We start from the raw sequence: 26,463 nt of genomic DNA on the forward strand, positions 1-26,463 counted from the left end.
TGTTAATCACCATACAGTACATCCCCAGATTCCGATGTAAAGTTTGATGCTTCATTAGTTGCGTATAACACCCAGTGCACCATGCAATACGTGCCCTCCCTACTACCCATCACCAGGCTATCCCCTTCCCCCACCCCCTCCCCTCTGAAGTCCTCAGTTTGTCTCTCACAGTCCGTAGTCATTTATTTTTTAAGATTTTTATTTATTTATTTGACAGAGATAGAGACGGCCAACGAGAGAGGGAACACAAGCAGGGGGAGTGGGAGAGGAAGAAGCAGGCGCCTAGAGGAGGAGCCTGATGTGGGGCTCGATCCCATAACGCTGGGATCACGCCCTGAGCCGAAGGCAGACGCTTAACTGCTGTGCCACCCAGGCGCCCCTGATACATATTCTTTATCACTACAGCGAGGCAAGGANGGTTTTTTAGATTATACATACAAGTGAAATCATGCAGTATTTGTCTGTCTCTGACTTATTTCACTTAAAATAACTCTCAAGATCCATCTGTGTTGTTACAAATGGCAAGATTTTATTCTTTTTATCATTGGGTAATATTCCATTGCATACACACACACACGCAGGCCACATCTTGATCCGTTCGTCTGTTGTTGGACCCTTAGATTGTCTCCATATCTTGGTTCTTGTAAATAATGCTGCAGTGGACAGAGGGGTGCTTACATCTTTGTGGATTAGTGTTTTCATTTTCTTTAGATAATACCCAGAAGTGGAATTATTGGATCATGTGGTAGTTCTATTTTTAATTTTTTGAGGAGCCTCCATATTGTTTCTGTAGTCAATGTACCAATATATGTAACCACCAACAGAGCACAAGGGTTCCCTTTTCTTCACATCCTTGCTAACACTTGTTATTTCTTATCCTTTTGATACTAGCCATTCTGACAGGTGGAAGGTGATACCTCATTGTGGTTTCGATTTGCATTTCCCTGACAATTAGTGATATTGAACATCTTTTCATGTACCTGTTGGCCATCTGTATGTCTTTTTTTTTTTTTTAAGGTTTTATTTATTTATTTGACAGGGAGAGAGACCGACAGAGAGGGAACACAAGCAGGGGGAGTGGGAGAGGGAGAAGCAGGCTTCCTGCCGAACAGGGAGCCCGATGAGGGACTCCATCCCAGGACCCTGGGATCATGACCTGAGCTAAAGGCAGACGCTTGTGACTGAGCCACCCAGGCGCCCCCATCTGTATGTCTTCTTTGGGAGAATGTCTATTCAGATCCTCTGCCCATTTTTAAACTGGCTTGTTTGGTTTTTGTTATTAAGTTGTTGTTCTTTGTGTATTTGGATATTAACTCCTTATTGAATATATAGGTTGCCTTTTAATTTGGTTGATGGTTTCCTTCTCTGCGCAGAAGCTTTTTGGTTTGATGTAGTCCCATTTGTTTTGTTTACTTTTGCTTTTGTTCCCCTTGTCTTTGGAGTCAGATTAAAAAAAAAAACATTGGTAAGATTGATATCAAGGAGCTTATTGCCTGTGTTTTCTTCTAGGGGTTTTATGGTTTCAGGTCTTACATCCAAGTGTTTAATCCATTTTGAGTTTAGGGGCACAGAAGCGGCTCAGTTGGTTAAGCTTCCAACTCTTGATTTTGGTTCAGGTCATGATCTCAGGGTCCTGAGGTTGAGCCCCACTTTGGGGCTCTGAACTGGGTGTGGAGCCTGCTTGAGATTCTCTCTCTCCCTCTTCCTCTGCCCCTCCTCTCTCTACCTCTCTAAAATAAATTAAAAACATAAAAATAAAAATAATCCATTTTGAGTTCATTTTTGGGTATGGTGTAAAATAGTGGTCCAGTTTTGTTCTTTTGCATGTGGCCGTCCAGTTTTCCCAACACCATTTATTGAAGAGACTGTCCTTTCCCCATTGTATATTCTTCCCTCCTTTGCCATATATTAATTGACCATATAGATGTGGGTTTATTTCTGGGCTCCTGATTCTGGTCCAGTGGTTTGTGTGTCTGTCTGAATACCAATACAGTACTCCTTTGATTACTACAGCTTTGTAGTATAGTTTGAAATCTGGGAGCGTGATAACTCTACCTTTGTTCTTTCTCAAAATTGCTTTGGGTATTGAGGGGCTTTGTGGTTCCACACAAATTTTAGAATTATTTGTTCTAATTCTATGAAAAACACTATTGGAATTTTGATGGGAATTGCATTGAGTAGATTGTTTTGGGTAGCGTGGACATTTTAACAATATTAATTCTTCTAATCCCATGAACACAAAAATATCTTTGCATTATTTGTGTCTTTCTCAGTTTCTTTCTTAATGTCTTAAAGTTTTCTACGTATAGGTCTTTTACCTCCTTGGTTAAGTTTATTTGTAAATATTCTTTTTGATGCAATTATAAATAGGATTATTTTCTTGATTTCTCTGATGTTTTGTTATTAGTTATTAGTTATTTTATTAGAAACACAACAGATTTTTGTGTATTAATTTTGTATCCTGCAACTTTATAGAACTAATTCATTAGTTCTAATGGCTTTTTTGGTGAAATCTTTAGGTTTCTCTCTATATAGTATCATGTCATCTGCAAATAGTGAATGTTTTACTTTTTCTTTTCCTATTTAGATAAACTTTATTTTTTTTTCCTTGCCTAATTGCTGTGGCTAGGATTTCCAATAGTACGTTGAATAATGGGAAGGGTGGGGCTCCTTGTCTTGTTCCTGATCTTAGAGGAAAAGTTTTTAGCTTTTCATCATTGACAATAATATTAGCATTGGGTTTGTCATATATGGCCTTTATTATGTGGAGGTACATTCACTCTATATCCACTTTGTTGAGAAGTTTTAATCATAAATGGATGTCAAATTTTATCAAATACTTTTTCTGCATCTGTTGAGATGATCATATAATTTTTATCTTTCATTTTGTTAATGTGATGTATCCCTTTGATTGATTTGTCAATATTGAACTGTCCTTGCATCCCTGGGTAAAGCCGACTTGATCATGGTGTATGATCTTTTAATGTAATGTTGAGTTTGGTTTGCTGATATTTTGTTGAGGAGTTTTGTATCTATGTACCTCAGGGATATTGGCCTTTAATTTTCTTTTGTTGTTGCTGTCCTTGTCTGGTTTTGGTGTCAGGGTGTTGCTGGCTGCTGCTGCTGCTGCTTCTTCTTAAAGATTTTTATTTATTTATTTGAGAGAGAACAAATGGGGAGAAGGGGCAGAGAGAGAGGGAGAAGCAGACTCTGCACTGAACAGGGGGCCTAACATGGGACTCAATCCCAGGACCCTGGTATTGTGACCTGAGCCAAAGGCAGATTTTAACAACTGAGCCACCCAGTTGCCCAGGATGCTGGCTTCTTAAAATGAGTTTGGGAGTGTTCCCTCCTCTTCAACTTTTTGGAAGAGTTTAAGAAGGATAGGTATTCAATCTTCTTTGAATGTTTGATAGACTTCACCAGTGAAGCCATCTGGCCCTGGACTTTTGCTTCTTGGGAACATTTAGCTTCAGTATCCTTACCAGTGATCATTCTATTCAGATTTTCTATTTCTTCTTGATTCAGCTTTGGAAGATTGTGTGTTTTTTGGAATTTATCCCTTTCTACTTGTTTGCCCAACTTGTTGGTATGTAATTGTTCATAGTAGTCTCTTACAGTCCTTTGTATTTATATGGTATCTGTTGCAACTTCTATTTCATTTTTTTATTTTATTTACTTGAGTTCTTTCTTTTTTATTTTCTTGGTGAGTCTAGCTGAAGGTTTGTCAATTTTATTGATCTTTCAAAGAACCAGCTCTTAGTTTCATTGATCTTTTCTATTGCCTTTTTATTCTCTATTTTATTTATTTCTGCTCTGATCTTTCTCTTTCTACTACCCTTGGGTTTCATTTGTTCTTCTTTTTCTAGTTCCTTTAGATATAAAGTTAGATTGTTTATTTGAGATTTTTCTTATTTCTTGAGGTAGGCCTGTATTGCTATGAACTTTCCTCTTGGAACCATTATAGCTACATCCGTAGCTTTTGCTCTGTCATTTTTCAGTTTTAATTTGTCATTTTTCAGTTTTAATTTGTCATTATAGCTACATCCGTAGCTTTTGCTCTGTCATTTTTCAATTTTAATTCAGTTTAATTTTCAGGTATTTTTTTATTTCTTCTTTGACTTTTTTTCTGGTAGTTGTTCAGTAGCATGTTGTTTCATTTCCAAGTGTTTGTGGTCTTTCCAGTTTTCTCCTTGTAAGTGATTCTTAGTTTCATACCATTGTGGTCAGAAAAGATGCTTGAAATGATTTTAACTTTCTTCCGTTTATTGAAATTTGTTTTGTGGCCTAACATGTGATCTATCATGGGGAGTGTTCCATGTGCACTTGAGAAGAATGTGTATTCTGCTGCTTTTGGATAGACTGTTCTGTGTATCTCTCTTAAGTCCATATGGTCTAATGTGTCATTTAAGGCTGCTGTTTCCTTATTAATTTTCTGTCTGGATGATCTATCCATTGATGTAAGTAGGGTGCTAAAGTCCCCTGCTATTATTGTATAATTGTTGATTTCCCCCTTTATGTCTGTTAATATTTGCTTTATATATTTTGGTGCTCCTATGTTGGGTACATATATATTTATAAATGTTTTATCTTTTTGCTGGATTAAGCTCTTTATCATTACATAATTCCTTTCTTTGACTTTTACTACAGTCTTTGTTTTAAAGTCTATTTTGTTAGATATAAGTATAGCTACACCAGCTTTCTCTTGGTTTCCATTTGCACAGAATATATTTTTCCATTCCTTCCCTTTAAGTCTGTGTGTGTCCTTACTTCTGAAGAGAGTTTCTTCCGTGTAGGCCACATATAGATGGATCTTGTTGTGTGTGTGTGTCTGTGTGTGTTTAATCCATTCAGCCATCTATGCCTTTGATTGGAGAATTGAGTTGACATTTAAAGTACTTATCGATAGGTGTGTAATTGTTGCCATTTTGTTAATTGTTTTCTGGCTATTTTTGTAGTTTCTCTCTGCTCCTTTTTCTCTCTTCCCTTGTGGTATGATGTCTTTAGTGTTTAGATTCCTTTCTCATTTTCCTTTATGTATTACTATAAGTTTTGTTTTGTGGTTACCACAAGGTTTGCATAGAACATACTGTATATATGACAGTCCATTTTAGGTTGATAGCAACTTGAATTTGAATACATTCCAAAACTCTACATTTTTACTGCCCCCCCCAAGGTTTTTATGTGTTTGACATTACACTTTACCTCTTTTTATTTTATATATCTTATAACTAATGTAGTTTTAGTTAATTCTACTACTTTTGTCTTTTAACCTTCATACTGGTTTTATAAGTGATTTAACGACTACCCTTACTATATATTTACCTTTTCCAGTGAGATTTTTACTTTTGCTTTTTTTTGTTGTTGTTGTTAATTAGTGCCATTTCTTTTTAGTTTAGAAGAAATTCCTTTTACATTTATTATAAGGCTGGTTTAGTGGAGATGGATTCTTTTAGCTTTGGGTTATCTGGAAAATTTTGTCTCTTCTTCACTTCTGAATGATAACCTTGCCAGGTAGAATATTTGTGGTTGGAAGTTACTGAAAAGTTTGCTCATAGCCTTGTGGGGTTTCCCTTGTATATAACAAGTTGCTTTTCTCTTGATGCTTTTAAGATTCTCTTTAACTTATGACATTTCAATTATAATGTGCCTTGGTGTGGATCTCTTTGGCTTCATTTCATTTAGAAATTTCTGGGCTTCCTGTACCTGGATATCTGTTACTCCCCCCAGGTTAGGGAGTTTTTGGCAAATAAGATTTCTGCCCTTTTCTTTTTCTCTTCTCCTTCTGGGACCCCTATAATGTGAATGTTATTCTGCCTGATGTTGTCCTATATAGGTCTTTTAAGTTATCTCTATTTTTACTTTTTTTTTCTTTTTAATACTTTATTTACTTAGGGAGAGAGAGAGGAGGAGCAGAGGGACAGGGAGAGAATCTCAAGCAGACTCCCCATTGAGTGTGAAGCCTGATGCATGGCTCAACGCTGGGCTTGATGTGGGGCTTGCTCTCACAACCTGAGACCATGACCTGAGCCAAAATCAAGAGTTGGACACCCAACCAACTGAGCCATCCAGCTGCCTCTAAAATTCTTTCTTTTGCTGCTCTGTCTGGGTGAATACCTCTGCTTTGTCTTCCAGCTCACTGATCCATTCTTCTGCTTCATCGAGCCTGCTGTTGAACCCCTCTCATGTGTTTTTCAGCTCAGTTTTTGTATTCTTTAGCACTGTGACTCCTGTTTGGTACTTCCTACCTCTTTGTTGAAGTCCTCACTGGGTTCCTCCTTTCTTCTCCCAAATTTGGTGAGCGTCTTTGTGATCATTTGAATTCTTCCCCAGCTTGATTACTTATCTCTGCATCATTACAGAGGTCTTTTTCTGAGGTTTTGCCTTGTTCTTTCTTTTGGAACATATTTCTGTTTACTCATTTTGGTTGATTCTCTGTGTTTGTTTCAATGCATTAGGCAAAACAGCTACCTCTCCCAGTCTTGAAGCAGTGGCCTTGTGTAGATGATGAACCTTACAGTTCAACTTTGCCCTAGTTCTTGGTTGCCTCCTGAACTTTTGTGATCGTCTAAACAACCTGATTTATTCTTGATATGCCCCTGTTGTTGAGCATATGTCAAGACCTGTCAATGTTACAAGGCAGGAATCTCATTTAGCACCTAGTTTCAAGCTGACTGGAAGCCAGACCCTCAGGCAGCAACTTTTATTTTTTTATTTTATTTTTTTTGACAGATTTTATTTATTTATTTGACAGAGAGAGAGACAGCCAGCAAGAGAGGGAACACAAGCAAGGGGAGTGGGAGAGGAAGAAGCAGGCTCCCAGCGGAGCAGGGAGCCCAATGCGGGGCTCGATCCCAGGACCCTGGGATCACGCCCCGAGCCGAAGGCAGACACTTAATGACTGAGCCATCCAGGCGCCCCAGGCAGCGGCTTTTAAAGAATATATATTTGTATATATAGTCCTGTGGGGCTGCAGTCATAATCCCTGCAAGCCTCCAGGTCAGGAGATCCGGAGGTGTCCCCTAGGTGATAGTTGCAAAACTCGGGGCTCCAGATGAATATATAAACTCCTTTCTGGAAGGTCTTGTCAAGCTGTAGCAAGGCCAAGGGTTGTGCAAGAATGGTGTCTTCCTGCTTATGTTCCCCGGGAGTGCCTCAGTAGCGTCTAGCGATGTGGGAAACCTGAAGCCTGTCCCTCAGGCTGTAGCTCTAGGATAAGTCAATAGGCCTTTTTCACAGGAAGGCTGGGTATGTGTTAAAGTCTGCTGTCTATGCTGTGCCTGCACAAGGTGTTGGCCTGCCGGGAACTGTCTTAGAATTTATAACTGTCTGTTATAGTCCCTTGGAGCTCAGGAAAGCCAGCCCCCTTGGCCACCAGGGCCAGGCAAACAAGGGGCATCCCCTGTGTGGTTTGTGTGCGCTGACTTTAGCAGGGCAGCTGGAGAACGCAGGGGGTGGGGCCCGCTCTCTAGCTTCAGAAATGCAAGAGGATAATGCTGCAACTGTGTACACCTGAGGCCTTCAGCCATGCTGCTGGGGAGTGCCTTGTCTGCTCTGCGCTTGCTGGCCCCAGGTTGGGGGCTGGAGAAAGCCATGACCACTCATAGTCACCAGCCCCAGTCAGGGTGTGGGAGAGTGTGATAACCACTTGTGCTGCTGACCTTAGCAAAGGAGTGAGAGAATGCCATGACCATTCATGCCTATCTACGCCAGCTAGGGAGCAGAGTGGCCCTGTAGCCGCCTGTGCTCTCTGGTCTCAGAAGGGCAATGGGACCGTTCTGGGCCTGTCCCCTCCCCACCCCTCCTCCCCACCTCCCAGTGGGGTAGGGGAGGGTGCTGTGTCTAAATAGGCCTGCCTGCACTAGGAGGTGGGGAGTACCCAAATAGCATCTGCTGGCGCTTTTGTCTCTAGAGAGAACCCCAGCTGTCTCCTGCCCCTCCAGCAGAAACCCCCAGACCAGCAAATGATTGTCCTTTACTTAAATCCAGGTGCTTTTCAAATTTCTTTTGCACTGGATCGTTCACTGGGGTGAATAAGACTGCCTGTGAGACCTTTAAAGAGGGACTCTCCGTTTCTTATAGCATTTTGGGTGCCTTGGATGTCAGCCCCTTGCTTTTCTAAGACAGGTGTTTTGGGGGGCTTGTCTCTCTGGTGTGGATCCCAGGGACTCTCGGAGAGATGCTGAACTAGCGAGAGACTTCCCTGTTGTGGGTCCCCACACGGCTGGGGTGTATGTGTATGTGAGGTTTTTGGCAAGACCACATCTCTGCCTCTCCCACCCATTTTGATGTGGTTCTTTTATCCTTTGCTGTAGAGAAGGAGTTTGTCTAGTTTTGAGACCTTTTTCAGAGAGAAGTCCATATGCAGCTGTAGAGCCATACGTGGAACCAGAGGAGGGGCGTTCAGGTTTCTCCTACCCCGCCATCTTAGACCCCTCCTCTCTACCTGATTTTTAACGGCTGCATTGTATTCCACTGTGTGACGGCACAATGAAGCCTGGAAATGCGGGGATTCAATTTCCAGAAGTCAAATACTGGGTCAAAAGGACACGCGCTTTTTCAGGCATCTGACGCATACCACCAAATTGCCTCCCACAGTATTGAGCGCAACGTGGTTGACCTGCCGTTGTTATCAAATACATTCCCAAGCCATTTTAATTTTTTTGTGTAGCTGGATGGTTCTAACAATACTATAGACCACAAAACACCATTTGTAATGTTACTTCTATGTGACAAAATGTATCCTATTTCCCATCTTTGATTTCATGTTCCAGGAACAGCCTTCCTTAATAAAGATTTATCTGGCACTAACACATTCCTCATTTTTACTTGTTCTAATCACTACTCCCCACACAAATGCACACATACACATGCTTTTTTATTCCCTGAGGTCATTTTTTTTCTTTTCTTTTCTTTTTTTGCCTATAGGGCCCCTGGGGAGCTGTAAATTTTTTTTTTTTTTTGACAATGCTTTGTTCTGAATTGGAAGTGCAAAGAAAAAGTTCTGTGGTTTTTTGGCAAAGATGGTGGGCTCCCCTTGTCAGCATTTCTATAGTTCTTACCATTATATGTCCTAAAACCTAAGGAGCTACAACTTACTTCCTGAGTGCCTGGGCCAAGCTAGGAAGCAGGTGTGGATGCTCCCTTTTTAGCTCCTCCTCCTCCCCACCCCCACAGTGCAGAGTTGCCATTCCTGAAGTCAGCCCTGCGGGCCTGGGGTCACCCGGGTTTACCAGCTGGACCTTCTTCCAGGTTCCCAGCAGGTATGGAAGGTATTGATGCTTTGCGGACCCCGGCAGATTGAGCATTGGCAGGCTGGAGCGCTGCGCGTTGTCATAGCGGAAGGGTTCGTCCTATCTTTGATGAGTCTAGGAGCTATGTCTTTTTGTCTTCATGTGGAGCTATCTTACCTAGAGCAGCCGTGTGGGTCTCAGCTCACTGCAGAGGCCTCTCTAGGTAAAGTACTAAATTAAAACCCTGGCTGCTTCCATAAGCTGGAGTGTTCTGAGCTTCTCTAGCCATAAATGGCTCCTTTGGATGCCCCCAGACAAAGCCAGTTCTGTATGTTTTAGTGGATGGTGGCCTGCACTAGGCTCCCCAAGCCTTCTGTGGCGTGTACAATGCCAACTTTTTTTTTTTTAAAGCAGTTACACTGTTAAAAAAAAAATCAAGCCCATCCTTTATGTATAAGTGGCATAATGGTAAATAGACCCACTGTTGGGCAAGTTGTTGCTTTTCTTGTTCCTTTTTGGTTAAATACTCAATAAACACATTATTATTGTTATAATTTGAACATCTACCGTGCCCAGGGCATCTTATTCCTTGTTTTACATATGTTTTTCATTGTATTGCTTTTGTTCCAAACAACCAGATATTGCATATGATAACTTATATGAAAATGACCACTATTTAGCACATAATTGCTATTCAGCGGATGTTAGTTTTCTTCCTCTTTGGGTATCAGTTTGCTCAACTGTAAAATGGGAGAACTAGTTGAGCTATTTCAGAGGTCAGCAAACTGTGACTTGTGAGCTGGCCACCTGGTTTTGTTCCTTAAAATAACAGCTTGAGGAGTGCCTGGGTGGCGCAGTCGGTTAAGCTAAGTCAAGTCTGATCTCAGTTCAGGTCTTGAGCACAGGGTCAAGAGTTCAAGCCCCGTGTTGGGCTCCATGCTGGGTATGGAGCCTACCTGAAAAAAAATTAAAGTAACAGCTTTAGTGATACAGTTCACATTCCATGACAGTTATCCTTTCAAGTGTACAGTTCAGTGGCTTTTAACATGCACAGAGCTGTGTGCAGCCATCTTCACAATCTCTTGCCAGAACATTTTCATCAAATCCTGTACGCGTTGGTTGGCAGTCCTGGGACAGTGAATTTACAGGGCCTGATCCTTCCGTGCACGGGAAGGACTCATGTGGCAAGTGGTTAATCTACACTCTTGGACTCAGTGGGAGCCACCACTCTCCTCTTTTCAGAGAGAGAACCGGTTACCCCCAGAGTCACGTGTCCGATGCAGAGGAATGCAAGACAGTGTGGGTGGATGAGGCCTGCTTTATGCTCGAACACTGTATCCACTAAATTCTGTGGTGACCTGCCTGCCCGACCACTGCTCTGTCCTGCTCTTCGATGCTGAATGGCCATGGAGCATCCTCTCCTAGACTGGCTGGCATCATCTGCTTTGCAAGCTAGACACAAAACTCAGGTGATTTCAGGAAGCACAGTTCTGTGCTGTGGAGGTGAGGAGGAAGAGCCAGAAAGGAACATCCAGACCACCTTCATAGCACAAGCCCAGGCACTTAGAAAGAGAGCAGCAGAGAGGGTGATGGAAGCCCCCACCACTGAGCCTCCCTTTCCCCGCAGGCAGCAGGAAGGCTGGAGAAGCAGGCCTCTGTCCTTCCCTCCCTCCCAAGTACACCCCCCTGCGGAAGAGCAGCAGCAGACACTGCCCAGAGCTTGCACCTTTCCTTTCCATGATAGACAAACATCGGGGCAGACTTTCCAGGGGCCATGGGGAGCTCAGATGCCCCGCTGGGAGGGCCCAGACCCTGCATGCTCACAACTGGAGAGTCAGTATCCAGCCCAAGCAGCCTGGCTCCAGCAGTCTTGGTCTTAACCACTCCTCTCTACTGCCTCTCTAAAGGACATTGCCATCTTTTAGAGTGATGTTGCCAAACTCCAGCATACCTAGGAGGGTGACTCATGTGAGTAAGATGGGGAAATTATATCACATGAGGGATACTCAAAGGGGCCAGACATGTTTGATTTGCAGATGAGAAGAACCAACAGATGGGGGGGGAGGGGGGAAGAGGTGACCAAAGGGATACAGAGAACCATCTTAAACCTTTGTGGATGACAATAGCTTTTTACTGAATAGTCCCAGGGAGCTGACCCAGGATCACTGAGTAAACTCCACAGTGACTCAGATTCTGACTCAGAACAGGGAGAACTTTTTTACAAGTAGAGCAATCCACAATTGGAATGTCTGACTCAGAGAGAACTTACCTTCCCATCCTGGGAACTGAACTGGCATCTAGCAGGGGTGCTGCTGGGGAGGGGAGGGAGCGTTACTGTCCTGGGAGGGAGGTTCACTCGATGGCCTCTGGGAGGTGACCACCACACTTTTTTTGGATTTTACGAGACAGTAGCTAATGTTCAGTCGGGTGGGGAGGCACACGTTGGTGTGCAGCAAACACTTAGTCAGGAGCCTTCCAGGCAGTGCCATTAATACACACGCACTTAGGGCTACTGCCGCTCTCCTGTGGTTGCACACGATATGCCAGGAGGTGACTCTGCAGGCCAGTCAGCTAAGCTCTTCTGCAAAATTAAAGGGGTAGGATTTATTTTTCCCCATCAAAGTAGGGAAAGGTGATAAATAACACAGGAGGGATGTGTGAAGGCGGGAAAGTTTCATTAAAAGTGAAGTCAGTTGGGGAAACAAGGAGTTCCCACTCCTGCAGGCCACCCCGTCCCACCTTTGTCCCACTGCGGGCCAGATTTGCACAGTTCTGCCCTGTTTAAAGCTCTTACACATGAGTGGCTTGATTACTGGGTACCTTTTTTTAAAACAAGAGAAGCATATTTGATTCAACTATACTAAAATAAAAAATTTAAAAAAGAAAAAAGTGTATTTGATATTTTCCCCCCACATGGACATTAAAGCGAGTAAACAAGAGATGCTGTATTTGCTACTGTGAGTAGCCTGGGCCATTCTAGGCACAGACAGAAGGAATGGAGTTAAGGGAAGAAAGTCCTTTGGGTCCCTGAGGTTCTAACACTCAGGTTTTTGAAACATCCCTTATGTGTGTGTTGAGGGGATGGTGTTCACACTTTTTGAAAAACTACAAAAAATGTTCATCAGACACTAGGAAGAGTGGTCTTAACTGATAATTAGGTACCAGTGTGTAGATTTTCACCTTACTCCTAAGCAGCATTCAGTTTAGAGCAAGTTGTAAAATCACAGAACTTTTGGGTAAAAGGAGACCTCAGAGGTATCTAGTTCATCTTCCCCTTTGTCTCCCTACCCCGTCTCAATCCAGGGCTCAGGACCCAGTCATCTACCTTCTGCTTGATTGCCACCAGGGACAGGAAACTTATTACCACCAAAGACAACATACATAATGCATTTTGGGACAGTTTATTAGGAAAGTCCTTCTCTAAATTGACTGGAGAGCTGTAATTGGCGACAGATAACACCCCGCCTGCACCCCCAACTATAGGACTTAACTGAATCCATAGAAATCTCACGTTTCACGGGAAGGTCCGAAGACAGACACCGTTATGTCCTTGTCAAATTCTCTCTTTTAGCCAACAAATTCCTTTTTGCCCTGGCAAAAATCCTTACTTCTCTCAGTCATTCCCATATCATAGGGGTTTATGTCTCTTTTCCCTCTGAATTCTATTTGCCAAGACCCCTCTTACAGAGTGTCCTTCCCAAAACTGGGATGTGATCATAAACAGCCTAGGGAAGAATGACTCTGTCTCTCTTTCTAAATATACCACTTCTGACAAACATCATGCCGGCAGCTCCATTACACCATCAACACATAAAAACATAGTCAACAAAGACTCCCATATTTAGGAGGATTTGAAATTGTAAGATTATCTTCCTGCCCCTCCTTCCCCGACCTAGAGGCTTCCCTAACCTGGCAGAAGGCAAGAGACGGTGTCTACAGCCAACGAAAAGAGCAGCACCTTGAAGCTATGACCTCCATCTTCCCTGCAAAGGGAAGGGGAAAAGGACAAATTCAGCTTGCGCTGAGTGCATACTCTACCCCCCATACCATTTTAGATGCTTTATATATCTTGTCTCATTTTGTCTTCTCAGTAACCTTCAAGGTGGGTGCCATTAACTCGGTATCATAGACAGGTTCAGAGAGGTTAAGTGACTTTGCCAAAGCCACACAGCTTGTGGCAGAGATTAGTATTTAAACCCCCGTCATTTTGACTCCAAAGCCATGTTTTTCCTCCTGCATCTTGTTGCTTCTGAGCCAAACCTGACTACAGATGAGGGGGACACTCGTGGGATAAGCTTTTCCAAACCGAGGAAAAAACAGCTCATGCTAGCCAGACCAAAAGAATTACACCATCCCTTCCCTCGTCCCCCTTTCTTCTCACTGCAATCAAACTCTCTTCCATGTGTGAAATCACCCAGACGATATAATGCTTCCATCGCTAGACCCATGAATTAGAAGACCACATGTCATGAAAAACAACTGGAACGTAAAAACTTGGGAGTGAAGTATGCTCATAAGGCTCCTTGTTCCCAAATTCCCACCTAGAAAAGTACTTGTCTCTCGAGGAGTTCATGATCGATGCCAGGAAGGGCGGGGTGGGGGGAGTTTCCTTCCAAACAGTGGCTCTTGAACTGTGGTTTCGGCACCAGCAGCAGCAGCCCCTGGGGGCTTGTTCGAAATGCAGATTCTCCAACTGATCCCAGACCTCAGGACTCCAGAAACTGTGTGGGAGGGGCCCAGCCATGTTTTTATAAGTGCTCCAAGTGAGTCTAATGTACACTCAATAAAGCGTGTTCTCCGGCAGCTCCTGACCAAGATGTTCTAGGGGAACATGAGGCCTGGGGCCTCATCATTCTCTCAGTTAGGGGTCGATGGCACCCACGAAAAAACCCAATTTCTCCGAGGTCCCCTAGGGAATGCGGACAAAAGGAAAGTGGGGCCGCTGGAAATACTGCCCTGAAACCAAGTTATCAGTTGGACCAATAGCAAGATGCTGAACTTTCAGCGTGCGTTAACTTAATCCAGAGTACCTGCGAACTGAGCTGGGGCAACTGGCAGATAAGAAAGGAAAAAAAAAACGTCTCTTACTCCCACTGCCAAAAGAGAGTCAGACAGATATCCGCATGCTGCTGCTTCGTAGTTTCCCTTTTCCCCCGGGAAGTGTTCGTGTGCACGATCGTAGTTATTTCATGACAGCTTTGGGGGTTGCTACTAAGAACGTTCAAGCCTGTCCCTTTGCAGATGACCCACATTTTCTATTTTACAAAAGAGGGACAAGGAAAAGAGAAGGGGGGAGTTGAAGCCACGGGGTGAGAAGGTGCTGTGCCTCGGAGGGGATCCCAGTTGTCAGGGAAGGTCCGAGGCCACTCAAGGTGGATTTTGTAACAGAGACAGAGCTTAAGAAAGTGGTACGAAAAAGGCGGTGGGGGTTGCCAGAGGGAAATTATTTCAGGAAGATTGAGCTAAAAGGAGAACATGATCCGGGGCTCTAAGAAGGTCAGACTGGGAAAAGCAAGAAAATGCAGCAAGGCCTTGCACCTCATTACATTGCCTTTTCCTAAAAGCATGTTTCAGAGAACACTAGTACCACGAAATGCTCCCCACACAAAATTAAGGGAGGGTCCCCCAGTTAAATAAGTCTAGGAGTTGCTGCAAACGGTATCTTCCTCTACGAGCTAAACCATGATCTGACTGAAGACTCTGACAAGTTGTGCAGTCAAGAAATCTTTTGATTTTATTTATCCCAATGTTTCCAAAGTTATTTGGCTACAGAACCCCATCACCCCCAATAATTCCTAGTCTCACCTCCTAGAACACCAGCAGTATTCACAGCCATCTCAGTCTGGCAGGAGTTAGAAGCAGGGGCGACTGGCCTAGAGCATCTGGGACCCTTGGCAGCAAGGAGAGCAAAAGTCTAACAACAGAGAAGCTACTCTCGCGTCCTGCCCTTGTCAGAGAAGCCCCCCAAGAACAGCCAGAGGAAAGCAGGCCAGCCAGAGGAAAGCAGGTCACGGCAGAGCCCCCCTCCCCCCCCGGTTACCTGGACCACGCCAGAAACAACCTCTCACTCAAGCTGGTGCAAGACTCTTCCAGCTGCCTCCTTGATTCGAATATTTATCCCATCTCCCATCTGTCCTCCCCCCAAAAGTGTTCCATATGCCAGAGAATTACAAAGAGACCCTGTCAGTTCCCTCAAGTACCAACACAAGGAGCCATGCCTTTCTCCTTCTCCCTTCCAGGCCTGGGGGACTTCAGCTGCCAGACTCAAAGCTGCAATCATGTCACCTCTCTGTCTCTGGACCTGTTTCTTCGTTTGTAAAATGTTTGGGTTAGACTGGGGATCATTAAGGTTTGTTTTTTCTTTTTTCCCCAGCTCCATCAATTCTAAAATTTTATGGCAGTTTGGAGCCAGGGATCCAAATTCTTTTTTATTTATTTTTTTTAAGATTTTAAATTTTATTTATTTATTTGCGCGAGAGAGAAAACAAGCAGGGGGGCAGGGCAGAGGGAGAGGGAGAAGCAGACTTCTGGCTGAACAGGGAGCCTCACGCATGGCTCAATCCCAGGTGACCTTGGGATCATGACCTGAGCTGAAGGCAGATGCTCAACTGACTGAGCACCAGGTGCCCCAGGGATTCAAATTCTTGTGCTGTGACATTTGAACACATAACCTCTGCTTCGTGTGCCTCTCCTATAACGGACTTGCACACAGCGTGACTCGGAAGGCCCAGTGAGGTCATCAGCGGTGAGTGAGGCAAAAGTGGTGTTTTCCGTTTGGGGCATGGAAGCGGTGGGGGACAGTTGTCTATGTGCATAGTCTGGGAGTCTGCTTTGTTTTCTCACTGCTGTCCTTGCCTTCATTCCCTGATCTGCTTTGTCCTGTGAGCTGGGGTTTGCTCTGCTCCTCTGTACCCATCCGTTACTTCGCTGCATTTGTTGAGAGTGCTAGCCTCCCACGTTCTTCCAGATGTCCAGGAGTTGGGCTAATGTTGAACAGGCTTAAAATAATTTCACATTTGTCTTAATTTGGACAGAGGTTGACCTGAAATATACCATTGGGCTGTTTATGCAAAGGGCTTCTTGCCAAAAATATTTAAGTATATGAGTCAGAGATGAAATTTGCTTACCTAAAAACACACTGTTTTAAAGTACCTTGAGTGATTTTCTGCCTGGATGATCTATCCATTGATGGAAGTGGGATGTTAAAGTCCCCTACTATTATTATATTACCATCGGTTTCTCTCTTTATGTCTGTTAATATTTGCTTTATGTATTTAGGTGCTCCGATGTTGGGTACATAGATACATGCAATTGTTATATCCTCTTGTTGGGTTGATCCCTTTATCATTATGTAATGCCTTTCTTTGTCTCTTGTTATAGTCTTTGTTTTAAAGTCTATTTTGTCTGATTCTAGTGTTGCTTCTTTTTTTACTTCCATTTGCATGGTAAATATTTTTCCATCCCCTCACTTTCAGTCTATTTGTATCTTTAGGTCTGAGATAAAGTCTCTTGTAGGGAGCATTTAGATGGATTTTGTTTTTTTAATCCATTCTGCCACCCTATGTCTTTTGATTAGAGCATTTAGGCCATTTACATTTAAAATAATTATTGATAGGTATGGATTTATTGACATTTTGTTAATTGTTTTCTGATTGTTCGTTTTTCTCTGATCCTTTGTTCTCTTTCTTTGTGATTGATGAGCTTCTGTAGTGTTATGTTTGGTTTTTTTTCTCTTTTTTTTGTGTGTGTGTATCAATTATAGGTTTTTCATTTATGGCTACTGCGAGGTTCACATACAACATCCTCAGTATAGAAAAGCCTATATTAAGTATGCCAATCATCTTCAACAGTATAGTTAAGCAGTGAGTAATTTCACCTAGGTTGATGTCCAAACACTTTTCGTCTCTGAAGGAAGACCCATCAATTGACATTTCAGCTTTCCTGGGATGCATCAGAGAGGAATAGGAGCAAATTCCATGGTTTGTATCTATACCTTTGGGCCTGGAACAACCCTGAGCTTTGACAGCTGTGTAGTGAGATACTAGAGATGGCTAATTACCTTTTCAATTCCTCGTGGCCCATGATTTTCCCATAAATTAAATATGAAAGTTAATTAATTTGAGGCTGGGGTGGGGGGTGGTAGGACAAAGGGGATTACTTATTAATTTAAAACGTTAAATAAGTTTCAAGGGAGGAAGCCAAACTAGGTAGCATTTACATGTTGATAGTGTGTATACAAACCATCAATTCTATAGAATTTACAGCCTGACTGCTTTTCTGCAAGAAATCTTACTTCTCTCCTCTGAGAGTAATTGAATTGTATCTGTATGAAAACAAAATTTCCCTTCTCCCACTAACTTTTTCAAACTTTTTGCTGAATTTAGACTACCCCTTCCCCTGGGACTGGTCAGAATAGGATGTTCTTTGGTTTCTATTGGAGAATCTGGCTGTGCCCTTTTTGAGTGTACAGATAGTTTGCTCAAAAATAACACGATGATAATAAAAATAAATAGCTAAGCTTAACTGGGCACTTACCATGTGAGCTTAGTGCTTTATTTGCAATATCTAATTTAATCCTCTCAACAACAGAGTGAGGGAAGTATAATTATCTCCAGTTATTTTTTAAAGTATTTTATTTATTTATTTTTAAAGAGATACAGGGAGCATGAGCGGGGGGAGGGGCAGAGGGAGAGGGAGAGAGAAAATCTCAAGCAGACTCCACACTGAGCTCAGAGCCCAATGTGGGGCTCAATCTCATGACCCTGAGCTCATGACCTGAGCTGAAACCAAGAGTTGGATGCTCATCTGGTTGAGCCACCCAAGTACCTCATCGTTGTCTCCAATTTTTAAGTAGACAGGGACAGTCTGAGGCTTGGTTTGATTAAGAACCTTTCCAAGGCTGCAGAGAGTTGGGAAGATTAAGTGGTTAACTTAACTTACATGGTGGAGCTAGTTAGTTAAGCAGGCTGCAGTCTGATTCCATGACCCTTGCTTTCTGTCTCCATGTAACTTCTTTCTCTTTTAGAAGGCATCTTGAAAACTCCCCAAGACAATTTACAATCTCCTGATTGAGAATCATGGGTGAATAATGTGGGGCTCCTTTGGCAAAGGGAAGTGACCTTGCTGGTCATCTCCTGAGTTCCTCCCAGGCTGAGGATTTTGTAATCTGGAGTCTATTCCTTGGAACCTGGTCGGAGGAAAATCCTGATAGCCCTGGTTTTGGAAAAAGGGTCTGTGTTTGGGCCTGTGGGCCTGGTTGGGGGCTGGGAGGCAGCGTCCACATGCCTGTAGGGATACAATGGGGACACTCAGTGAGCTTATGGCTCTGGGGACCTGCTTAGCCCAGAGGTCAGATTATATCCCCCGCAACAAAGTGTTGGGTTTAGCGTCCTACTCGTGCATTTAGTTCACTCCTCAGTAGCTTTGGCTGGGACTCTGCACGCCTGGGAGGAGGGGGCTTTTGTCCAGCCATCCTCCGCAGCCTGTGTGACCACAGCACCCAGCCCCAGCAGGCAGCACTGGGCCAGAGGACGTGGGGGGTAGAGTCCTCCTGCAGAGGAAAGCTGGCCCTGGCCATGGGAGCCAAGGGGCCTGGGAGTGAGTCAGTGTGGCCGCCCAGCCCCGGGGACTGGTTTTGCCCGCAGGTGATTATTGGCGGGGGAGGAGAAAGTAGCTAGCCAGGCCCTATTAAAATGCTGCCGCTGGCGAGGAATCATCTAGGAACTGTCCCCTGCAGGGCTGACAGAATCTGAAGGGGGAAACTCCCAAGTTTCCAGCAGCGTGTCCCACCCAGGCCTCTGGAGGTTACTAGGGGAGATCTGGCCGGGGAGGAGGCCGGCTTGCCAGGTGTCTCCCACGCAGCTGAGAGCAATCATTGCCATGGCCACCTTGTACCCAGCCCATCTCCCGTGCCAGGCACTGGACTCACACTGTCTGTTTTCCTTGCCAGGGCCCTCCAGGTTTGGCGTTGTTCTCCCCATTTTATAGATGGGGCTCAAAGAGCTAAGTAACATGCCTAATTTGTAACTGGCTGCATTCGGATTCAAACCCAGGTCTGTCTGGGTTTCTTCCATTCTGTCGTTAGGCTTTCTCAGAAGGTAGCACTGACTCAGCCCAAGATATCGATCTTGGGTGAGCATCTGTGGCAGCCACCCTGGCCATCGGGTTTATCGGTCTCCATAAGATGAAGTGGGCCTGGAATATGGGACTGGGGTAAGGGCACTAAATGCAGTTTCTTCACACGGAAGAGCAGAGGTAAATGCCTCATTTATACCCATTCATCATACTGGTAGGAACAAGATGCCCTCCATCTTGTTCTTATCCTGCTTTCTGGGGGTAGGTTTGTAGTAAAACGGCTAGTCTTGGGGAAAACTACAGCTTTTGGTACCCACACAAAGCCAGAAGCCATTTGGTAGCTTTTCTGCCTTTCTGATACACTCTGAATTTCACCCAGGCCATCAGATCTCTCTTGCTTGCATACCCCTATATACTTCACCAGTCAATTTGTATGCTGTTATTGTCTACCCTTGATTCCAATATGTCCTTGGTCCCAAGAGGCACTTTTTTTCATGTTAACATCTTTGCAGCACCCATCCTGTCACTGAGGTCCACGTTTAATATGGTGGGGCTGTTTAAATGATGCTACATTTTTAGAATCGATGGGGACCAAGAATTGAGGAAATATGATAATTTAGCACTTATTCAACTCATCAAATGCCTATGGTAAATGTCAGGCATTCTGCTAGATGCGTAGAAGATAGAAAATAACCAGTATGCCGTCCCTTGCCTTAGGAAGGTCACAGTCTTGGTGGGGAGATAAGGGCTCTGAATCTAGGGAGCCAGGGTGTGTGGAGGGTCAGGAGAAGAGAAAGTAGGGAGGCTGGGATTGCTTTGCAGAAAGAGGCTATCATGAAGTGGGTGGGAACACAGAGGGACTAGGAGGGGGTTGGGGATGATTTGGGGAATGGTATCCCGGACCATTGAATAGTTGGAGCAAACAAATATTCAGAATCATGAAATCCTAGGGTGCATTTGCAGGCTTCAGAGGTTTCACTGTGTTTCCATTGGAGGGTGTATGTGGAGACATGGGTGTAAAATGCGGCTGTGATGGTAGGCAGGGGGCAGATCACGGAGGACCTTGAGCTCCACGTAAATGAGCTTAATCTCTATCCTGAATCCAATGGCAAATCATGGAGTGGTTTTCAGCAGGGGAGTGAGGCCCTGATTTGTGTTTAGGAACTCTGTGTTGCGAAATGGTTGGGAAAGAGGGTGGGGTGGGGTGGGGTGGGGTGAGAGGAGGTGGACAGAGTGATAGCTGTTGGAAGAGAGAAAAGAGTTATCCCAAATGAAGCAAAAGTCTCATTTTTATTTACTATTCCCAGACAGGGTGGACCCAATTATGGAGGCTTGAGGATGGTCACACAGAGGGGCAGCAGGACATCTAGAGCTAGAAGCTGCAGGGTCGAGTGACTTTGTTCTCACCTTAACCCCGTCATCTAGTGGGGTTACAACCACAAGTATGTGCCCTGGTCTCAGGAGGGCCACCTGAGCAGTAAGCAGGCCGACTATATGATGCTGGGAGAAGCTAGAAAAAGAAGAGCCCACTACTTGTCACTGCTTGTTAAAGAAGGGTCATTTCATCCTGCTATAGTGGCATTCCAGTTTGTACTTGCCAAGTTAGTTCACCAATCAGAATTTTTTACAGTTGGGTGGGAGTGGGGGGTGGGGAGGGGAAATGTGCAGGTCTTGGTGAGAACCCTCAGAGGAAAAACGAAGGGGCCCTATCTAGGTATGATATAAGATATCCAGCATTTAAAGACGTAAGAAGTAGCGAGGTTGCTGTGGTTGTGCCTGGGAGTCACACAGAAGACGCATAATCCCTGTGGGTGACCGACTGACCCACCTGCAGGAGACAGTGGGGCCAGATGCTGGGTGAGGGGTGGAAGCAGCTTCTCTGCCACGATGGCAATGCTTTGGGAGGGGTGGGAGCTGACTGTTGATATGGTGACCCACGACTTATGGTTCTCTTCCCCTCCCCGCTTCCCTGAACAGGTGCAGTGCCATACTTACACAGGGTACTGCTGGTGTGTCACCCCAGATGGGAAGCCCATCAGTGGCTCTTCTGTGCAGAATAAAACTCCTGTATGTTCAGGTACCGTAGGGAGGGGCGGGAAGAAGGAAAAGAGTTGGAGAGAGACCCCTTAGCTGGTCTCCTGCATCTCGTGGGGGAACCTTGGAAAAATGGTTGAAAGATGGGGGGGGTGGTTACGAGCCCTCTTCCAAGTTGGAGAGGATTCCACGCTGACACACTTGCTCTGTAGGCAGCTGGGCGATAGGCTCAGCATATGCCTATGTGTATATATTTCTTTATTTTGAGTTTAGGTTTCTGGTTCAACACTCACTTCCCAAGCATCGGCTGTAATCCCTAGAGAATGGCATTTCAGTTTTTAGCTGGGGCACTCTGGTTGCTATGGGCCTTGGGAGCACTTTTTTAAGATGGATTTTAAGACTGAATGGGAGTTCAGCCTCAAAGTCTGACCGATCAACTAGTGATGTCTGTCCTGGGCACACGAGGAGAGAGTGGTGGCCTGTGTGCCATGTATTTGCTCCTCCTCCCCCAAACAATGTAATGTAGAGGAATGGAAAACTTTCATCACAGTGGCCCTCAAATCTGGCTGTTAGCAGCAGTGCCTGGGGAATTAAAGAGAGCCCAGGTGGCAAGGCTCCCCCTTGTATAGTCTGATCCAGTAGGTCTGGAGTGAGACCGGGAGTCCATCTGTTGGCGAAGCTTCTCCGGTGGTTTTGATGACTAGATGAGGGAGGGAATCATTGCTTCATAGTGACCCACTATACTAGTCCATAGAGAAATTAAGTAATTTCTATTGCCAGCTCTATGAGCATAGGGAAATTTTGCTCTTAGGTCAACCTCATGGGATCATGGATTTTGGCTTTACACAAGCCCCTCACTCTCTCCTTCTATTCAGATGGTAGGGGACTTGGGAGTCACTCCCTTAATTCACTCTATGGCTCAGCCCTCACTCCAGAAAGCCAGTCCATCCACCAGCTGCTTCATATATCTTCGTATCTGTGTGTATGAGGTTTTATCTATTTATTTATCTTTAATTTTTAAGTGCAAGCAGAGTATAAAGCATTATTCTAAAACCTATGGGAAATTCCAAGGGCTAGCTGTCCTGCTGTCCTTTTTCTTTTTCTCACAAGATTTGTTCGTTTTTCTCCTGGCCCTGCTACATAAAGGGAATGGTAAGAAAGGGCAGTAAGTATCTACATTCGGAAAACCAAGATTTGCAGGCCAAAATGGAAAGTTTACTTTATTTGTGGTTTACATGGAAACTGGAAACCTTAATTGGGGTTGGTGTGGGGAGGGGCAGGAATGAGCCCTCCTTGCAAATGACCTGGAAAGTTTCATTTAAAGCAAACAAATGCCCTAGAAACAAGCCATGCAGGGTCATATAATTGAATTCTCACAAAACTAATATATGGAGAAGCGGTATGATATGGAATGAGAAAATAGGGATTCTTTTTTTTTTTTTTTCTCTTGGTGGCGGGACCTCCACAGATGGCCTTATGTGGGCGTGCTGGCTCTGCCCTGCACGTGTGGGCTTCATGAAGAAGACAAGTGCCACGGGGTCAGGACCGCAGGATGGGTGCACATGGCATCCTCGCATACGCAAGGCAAAGCGTTTGGCCAAACACACACATGCTACCCCGTCCTTGAGGAATAGGCTGTGTCTAGAAAATTGTTTCCATGCCTCAGACTATTTTGGCCCATTCAGTACAATTGGGCCAACAATTTTCTACTTAATGCAGATGGAAAATCGCCGATTTCCTGCCCTCACCAGCAAGGCATGTCAATCATTGCATTTGCAGTAAGAGGGGCTTCTTTTCAGTTTGGCCCTACTGAGTGGATATGGCTCAGAGCATGGAGTTGGTGGGAAGTGGGGGAAATGGGAAGTGCAGGTGAGGGACAGTTACTGGAACGTTCACCAAGGGAGTTCCGTAGATGTGAAGTTTTGTAAAAATCTGGTCAGGATTAGTGCCTGGAAATCATGGTTCATCTCACTGGTACTGTGATAGCGGTGACACTGAGGTTAACGAACGCCATTGGATGTGTATGTGTGTACTTTGTATATAATGTCCCCAGACGTGTGTAGAATGTACGTATATACATAACCATATGCTCATCACATCAGGCTTTGCCAGCTCTTTGAAAGAAACCAACCATGAGACATTCTGAACGTCTACGTTTTTGTTTCTCTTTTACCCAAGGTTCAGTCACCGACAAGCCCTTGAGCCAGGGTAACTCAGGAAGGAAAGGTGAGTAGAGTTTTATGCTCTATCCAAATGTTTGCTTCTAAAGCCAGTCCAAGAAGAGTTCTAGACAAGATGGAAGGAGCCGGGGTATAAGCTAAAAGTCCCCCACAGAAAATCTCCATTCTTATCCTGGGTTTCTTCCTCGAAGCACTGAAGGAGGTAAGTAAGGCTCAGACGGCGGTGGGGACCCCGCTCCCAGAATTTCTGAGGGAGGGGAGTGAGCGCAGTATACAGAGCTGGCAGGGACCCTGAGAACCTTGGCTCCTGGGCAGTTCAGTCAGTCAACGACCAGGTAGCCAGCATGAAACCGAAAAGGTGGATGAAGGTAGGCATATCCAAGTTTGCCCCGACCCTCTTGTTTTGGAAACCGGTTTGAACATCTTTTTGCCCCTTGCTGATTCTTCTTAATAATTGTTCCGGCACATCCAGATTCACTAAGACGAGCCCGGCTTCACAGGTTTGCAACCTGTTGTCTTGGAATTCTTAATCATTCTGTCTTTAAGCCTGTGTTTCGTTAAGTAAAGCCCAGTGGGACAGTGAGGCATGCATGTGCACGTCCTCGTCACCCTGTTGGCATATCGCTTTTGTGATGCGTGCTGTGGGGACTTCCACAGGATGCTAAAAATTTTAATCCCTTCTGTACCTAGAACAACATGAAATAGAAAATTTTAAGACACCATGACAAGTCAAGAGAGAGGCCATGGAAGAGAGGATAAAACTTTATAGTTTGGTGCCCTTAATGGCACTATTTTCCTGCTTTTTGAACAAAGGGCCTTGAATTTGCATTCTGCGCTGGGCCCTACAAATTATGTGGCTAACCTCAATTAAGGCATTTGTCTGAGTGCCGTTTAGCGGAGCAGCCAACATGAGAAATAGGTTTCTGGGATATGCTGACTATAATTTCCAGTGTGGAGGACACTAAACTCCACTGCCACTTACCTCCAGGACAACAGAGAAAGAGAGAGAGAGAGCACGCACCCTGGTAGCTGCATGGGGAACCAATACCAATTTCATTGCATGTGCAAACACTCCAGAACCCCTATTTCAGGCTCTTGGGTAAAAACCCAGCCAGGAGATGGTAGCTGAGTTTGAGGCTTCACACCCGAATCTGGGCCTTGGGAACTTCATGTTCTTAAACGTCCACGTGGAGCTTCGGGCCTGTATAGGGTCAGCGTGAGGTGCGTGGGCTTGTCCTGCACCTGTGGTCACAGGGAGACGGAGGCGAGGCCCTGGACCCTGCCCTGCATGCTTATCCCATGCGAATGGGAAGAGGAGGCAAAACCACCCTGCCCGAATGCAGGAAAGGAGACTCTGAAGAAGCTGCTGGCCCGAATGCCGGTGTTCCAAGAGGACGTGGAAGTGGAACATTGGGAACCCATTAGAAAACACGGACTAATGGGCCTTCCCGCAGGCAGGAATGCATTCGTGGGTAGAAAGAAGGGAGCAAATGCCTTTCCAGGTCCTTCCCAGAACAGGGAGAGGCAGCCATACGTGTTGGCAGTTCCCTTCTAGGTGGGAAAGTGGGAGAGGGGTGAGAGTGTTTCTTCCTGCAAAGACCTGAGCTCCTCAACACTGTGAATGGCACATGTGTCTGCAATTTATTGGAGTTGTGAAGGGGAGCTGCCTTCGATTTGACTTGTTGCAACTGAAGACTTCAGGAACATCGCCTTTATTCTGGGGCATGAGATCGAGATGGTAGAAAAAACAACTGGCAATCATGCAAAACTGACAACCCAGATTTCCCCCCAAAGGGAAGTGAGGGCATGTGCTGAATGGAGCACCCACGCCAAGAAATGCAAACCATGGGATCTGGGGTCTTAAACCGTACAGAGAAGTACTTTCCAGGTTGATGTGGCTTTGCGCCCTGTGGACAACAAAACTGACAAACCTGTGGCCATTGTGGGCTCTTGCTGATGCAGCTGGGAGAGGACAGGGACACCTGATTCTTCCAGGGACGGTGCGAGGAATAGGGGCGTAGAGTCCACAGCCTCATCTCAGAGATAAGTTGCTCAGTTTCCAGCCATTTGCTCCCCTCCAGCAGATGGGCTCCTCACCCCCGGATGGTTCTGCAGAGGCTTCCTCTTTGGTACAGAGGCCTGGTGGGGGACGCTAGGGCTCACTTGCCTCTGGAGTGACCTGACTTTGGCCCAGAGCCTCTCCTTCCTTCTACTTCGGAGGATCAGCTTAGGTGCTAATCCTCTTCTCTTTGTCTGCCATGGGCAGTGCAGAGAAAAGCAGGCTCAGGCCACCTGTAGGAAGGGCCACCTGAAGCCACACCTGTCCAGGAAGCCGGGGTTTGAAGGGGGACAGGGTGCGAAAGGGCATTTGTAATATCCTGTGTCGGCCGCTGAGGTCCCTCTCTCCACTGCCACTTAAGAATGGAATGTGCTCCGGAGGGCAGCAGGTGGGAAGACACAAAGGCCCCTTGTCTGAGCTGGTGCCCACACGTGGGGTCTCCTAGACGGCATCTCCCTCGAGCTGGAGCTCACAGCCCTGAGGTCTGCTGCAGAGATGCGCGGCCCAGACCCTCGAGCAGGGTGAGGGGGACAACCAGAAAGGATGCCCCAGGTCTGGGTGTAAGAGTGGTGGGGGGGGGGCCAGGGGCGGCAGGGGAGGAGCGGGCTTGGGCCTTTCTCTCCCCATCCTCTTGCCTTTGGGAGCCTGCTCCACTGACAGGCCTCAGAGGGATCGGTTCTCTCTGCCTGCAAGGAATGAAAAGGTGTATTGTGCGGAGATGGAAGGTCTGGTTGCCAGCCAGGAATTAGTCCTGCGGAGGAGAGGAGGAGAAGGCTGAGCAGAGGAGGCTGGGGGAGGAGGCTCAGAGAGATAGCAGGAGGAAGGGAGGAGGGAGAGAGGCCAGGCAGTAGCGGGTCACAGGCGGCTGGCCCAGACAGGAGGC

At 45.3% G+C, this 26,463-nt stretch overlaps 1 protein-coding gene across 8 annotated transcripts in view; it reads left to right on the forward strand.

Moving 5' to 3' along the window:
* The window catches only part of SMOC1 (SPARC related modular calcium binding 1), a 154,740-nt gene that overhangs the window by 76,965 nt on the left and 51,312 nt on the right, over window positions 1-26,463 (forward strand). For all 8 annotated transcript variants that reach the window (XM_034641989.1, XM_034641991.1, XM_034641986.1 and 5 more), the window contains exons 4-5: window positions 21,285-21,384; window positions 23,520-23,567. In XM_034641989.1, the coding sequence (XP_034497880.1) occupies window positions 21,285-21,384; window positions 23,520-23,567 (148 nt within the window). The remainder of the gene's footprint in view (window positions 1-21,284; window positions 21,385-23,519; window positions 23,568-26,463) is intronic.

Source organism: Ailuropoda melanoleuca, chromosome 14 (assembly GCF_002007445.2).
Source record: "Ailuropoda melanoleuca isolate Jingjing chromosome 14, ASM200744v2, whole genome shotgun sequence".
Classification (NCBI taxonomy): Eukaryota; Metazoa; Chordata; class Mammalia; order Carnivora; family Ursidae; genus Ailuropoda; species Ailuropoda melanoleuca.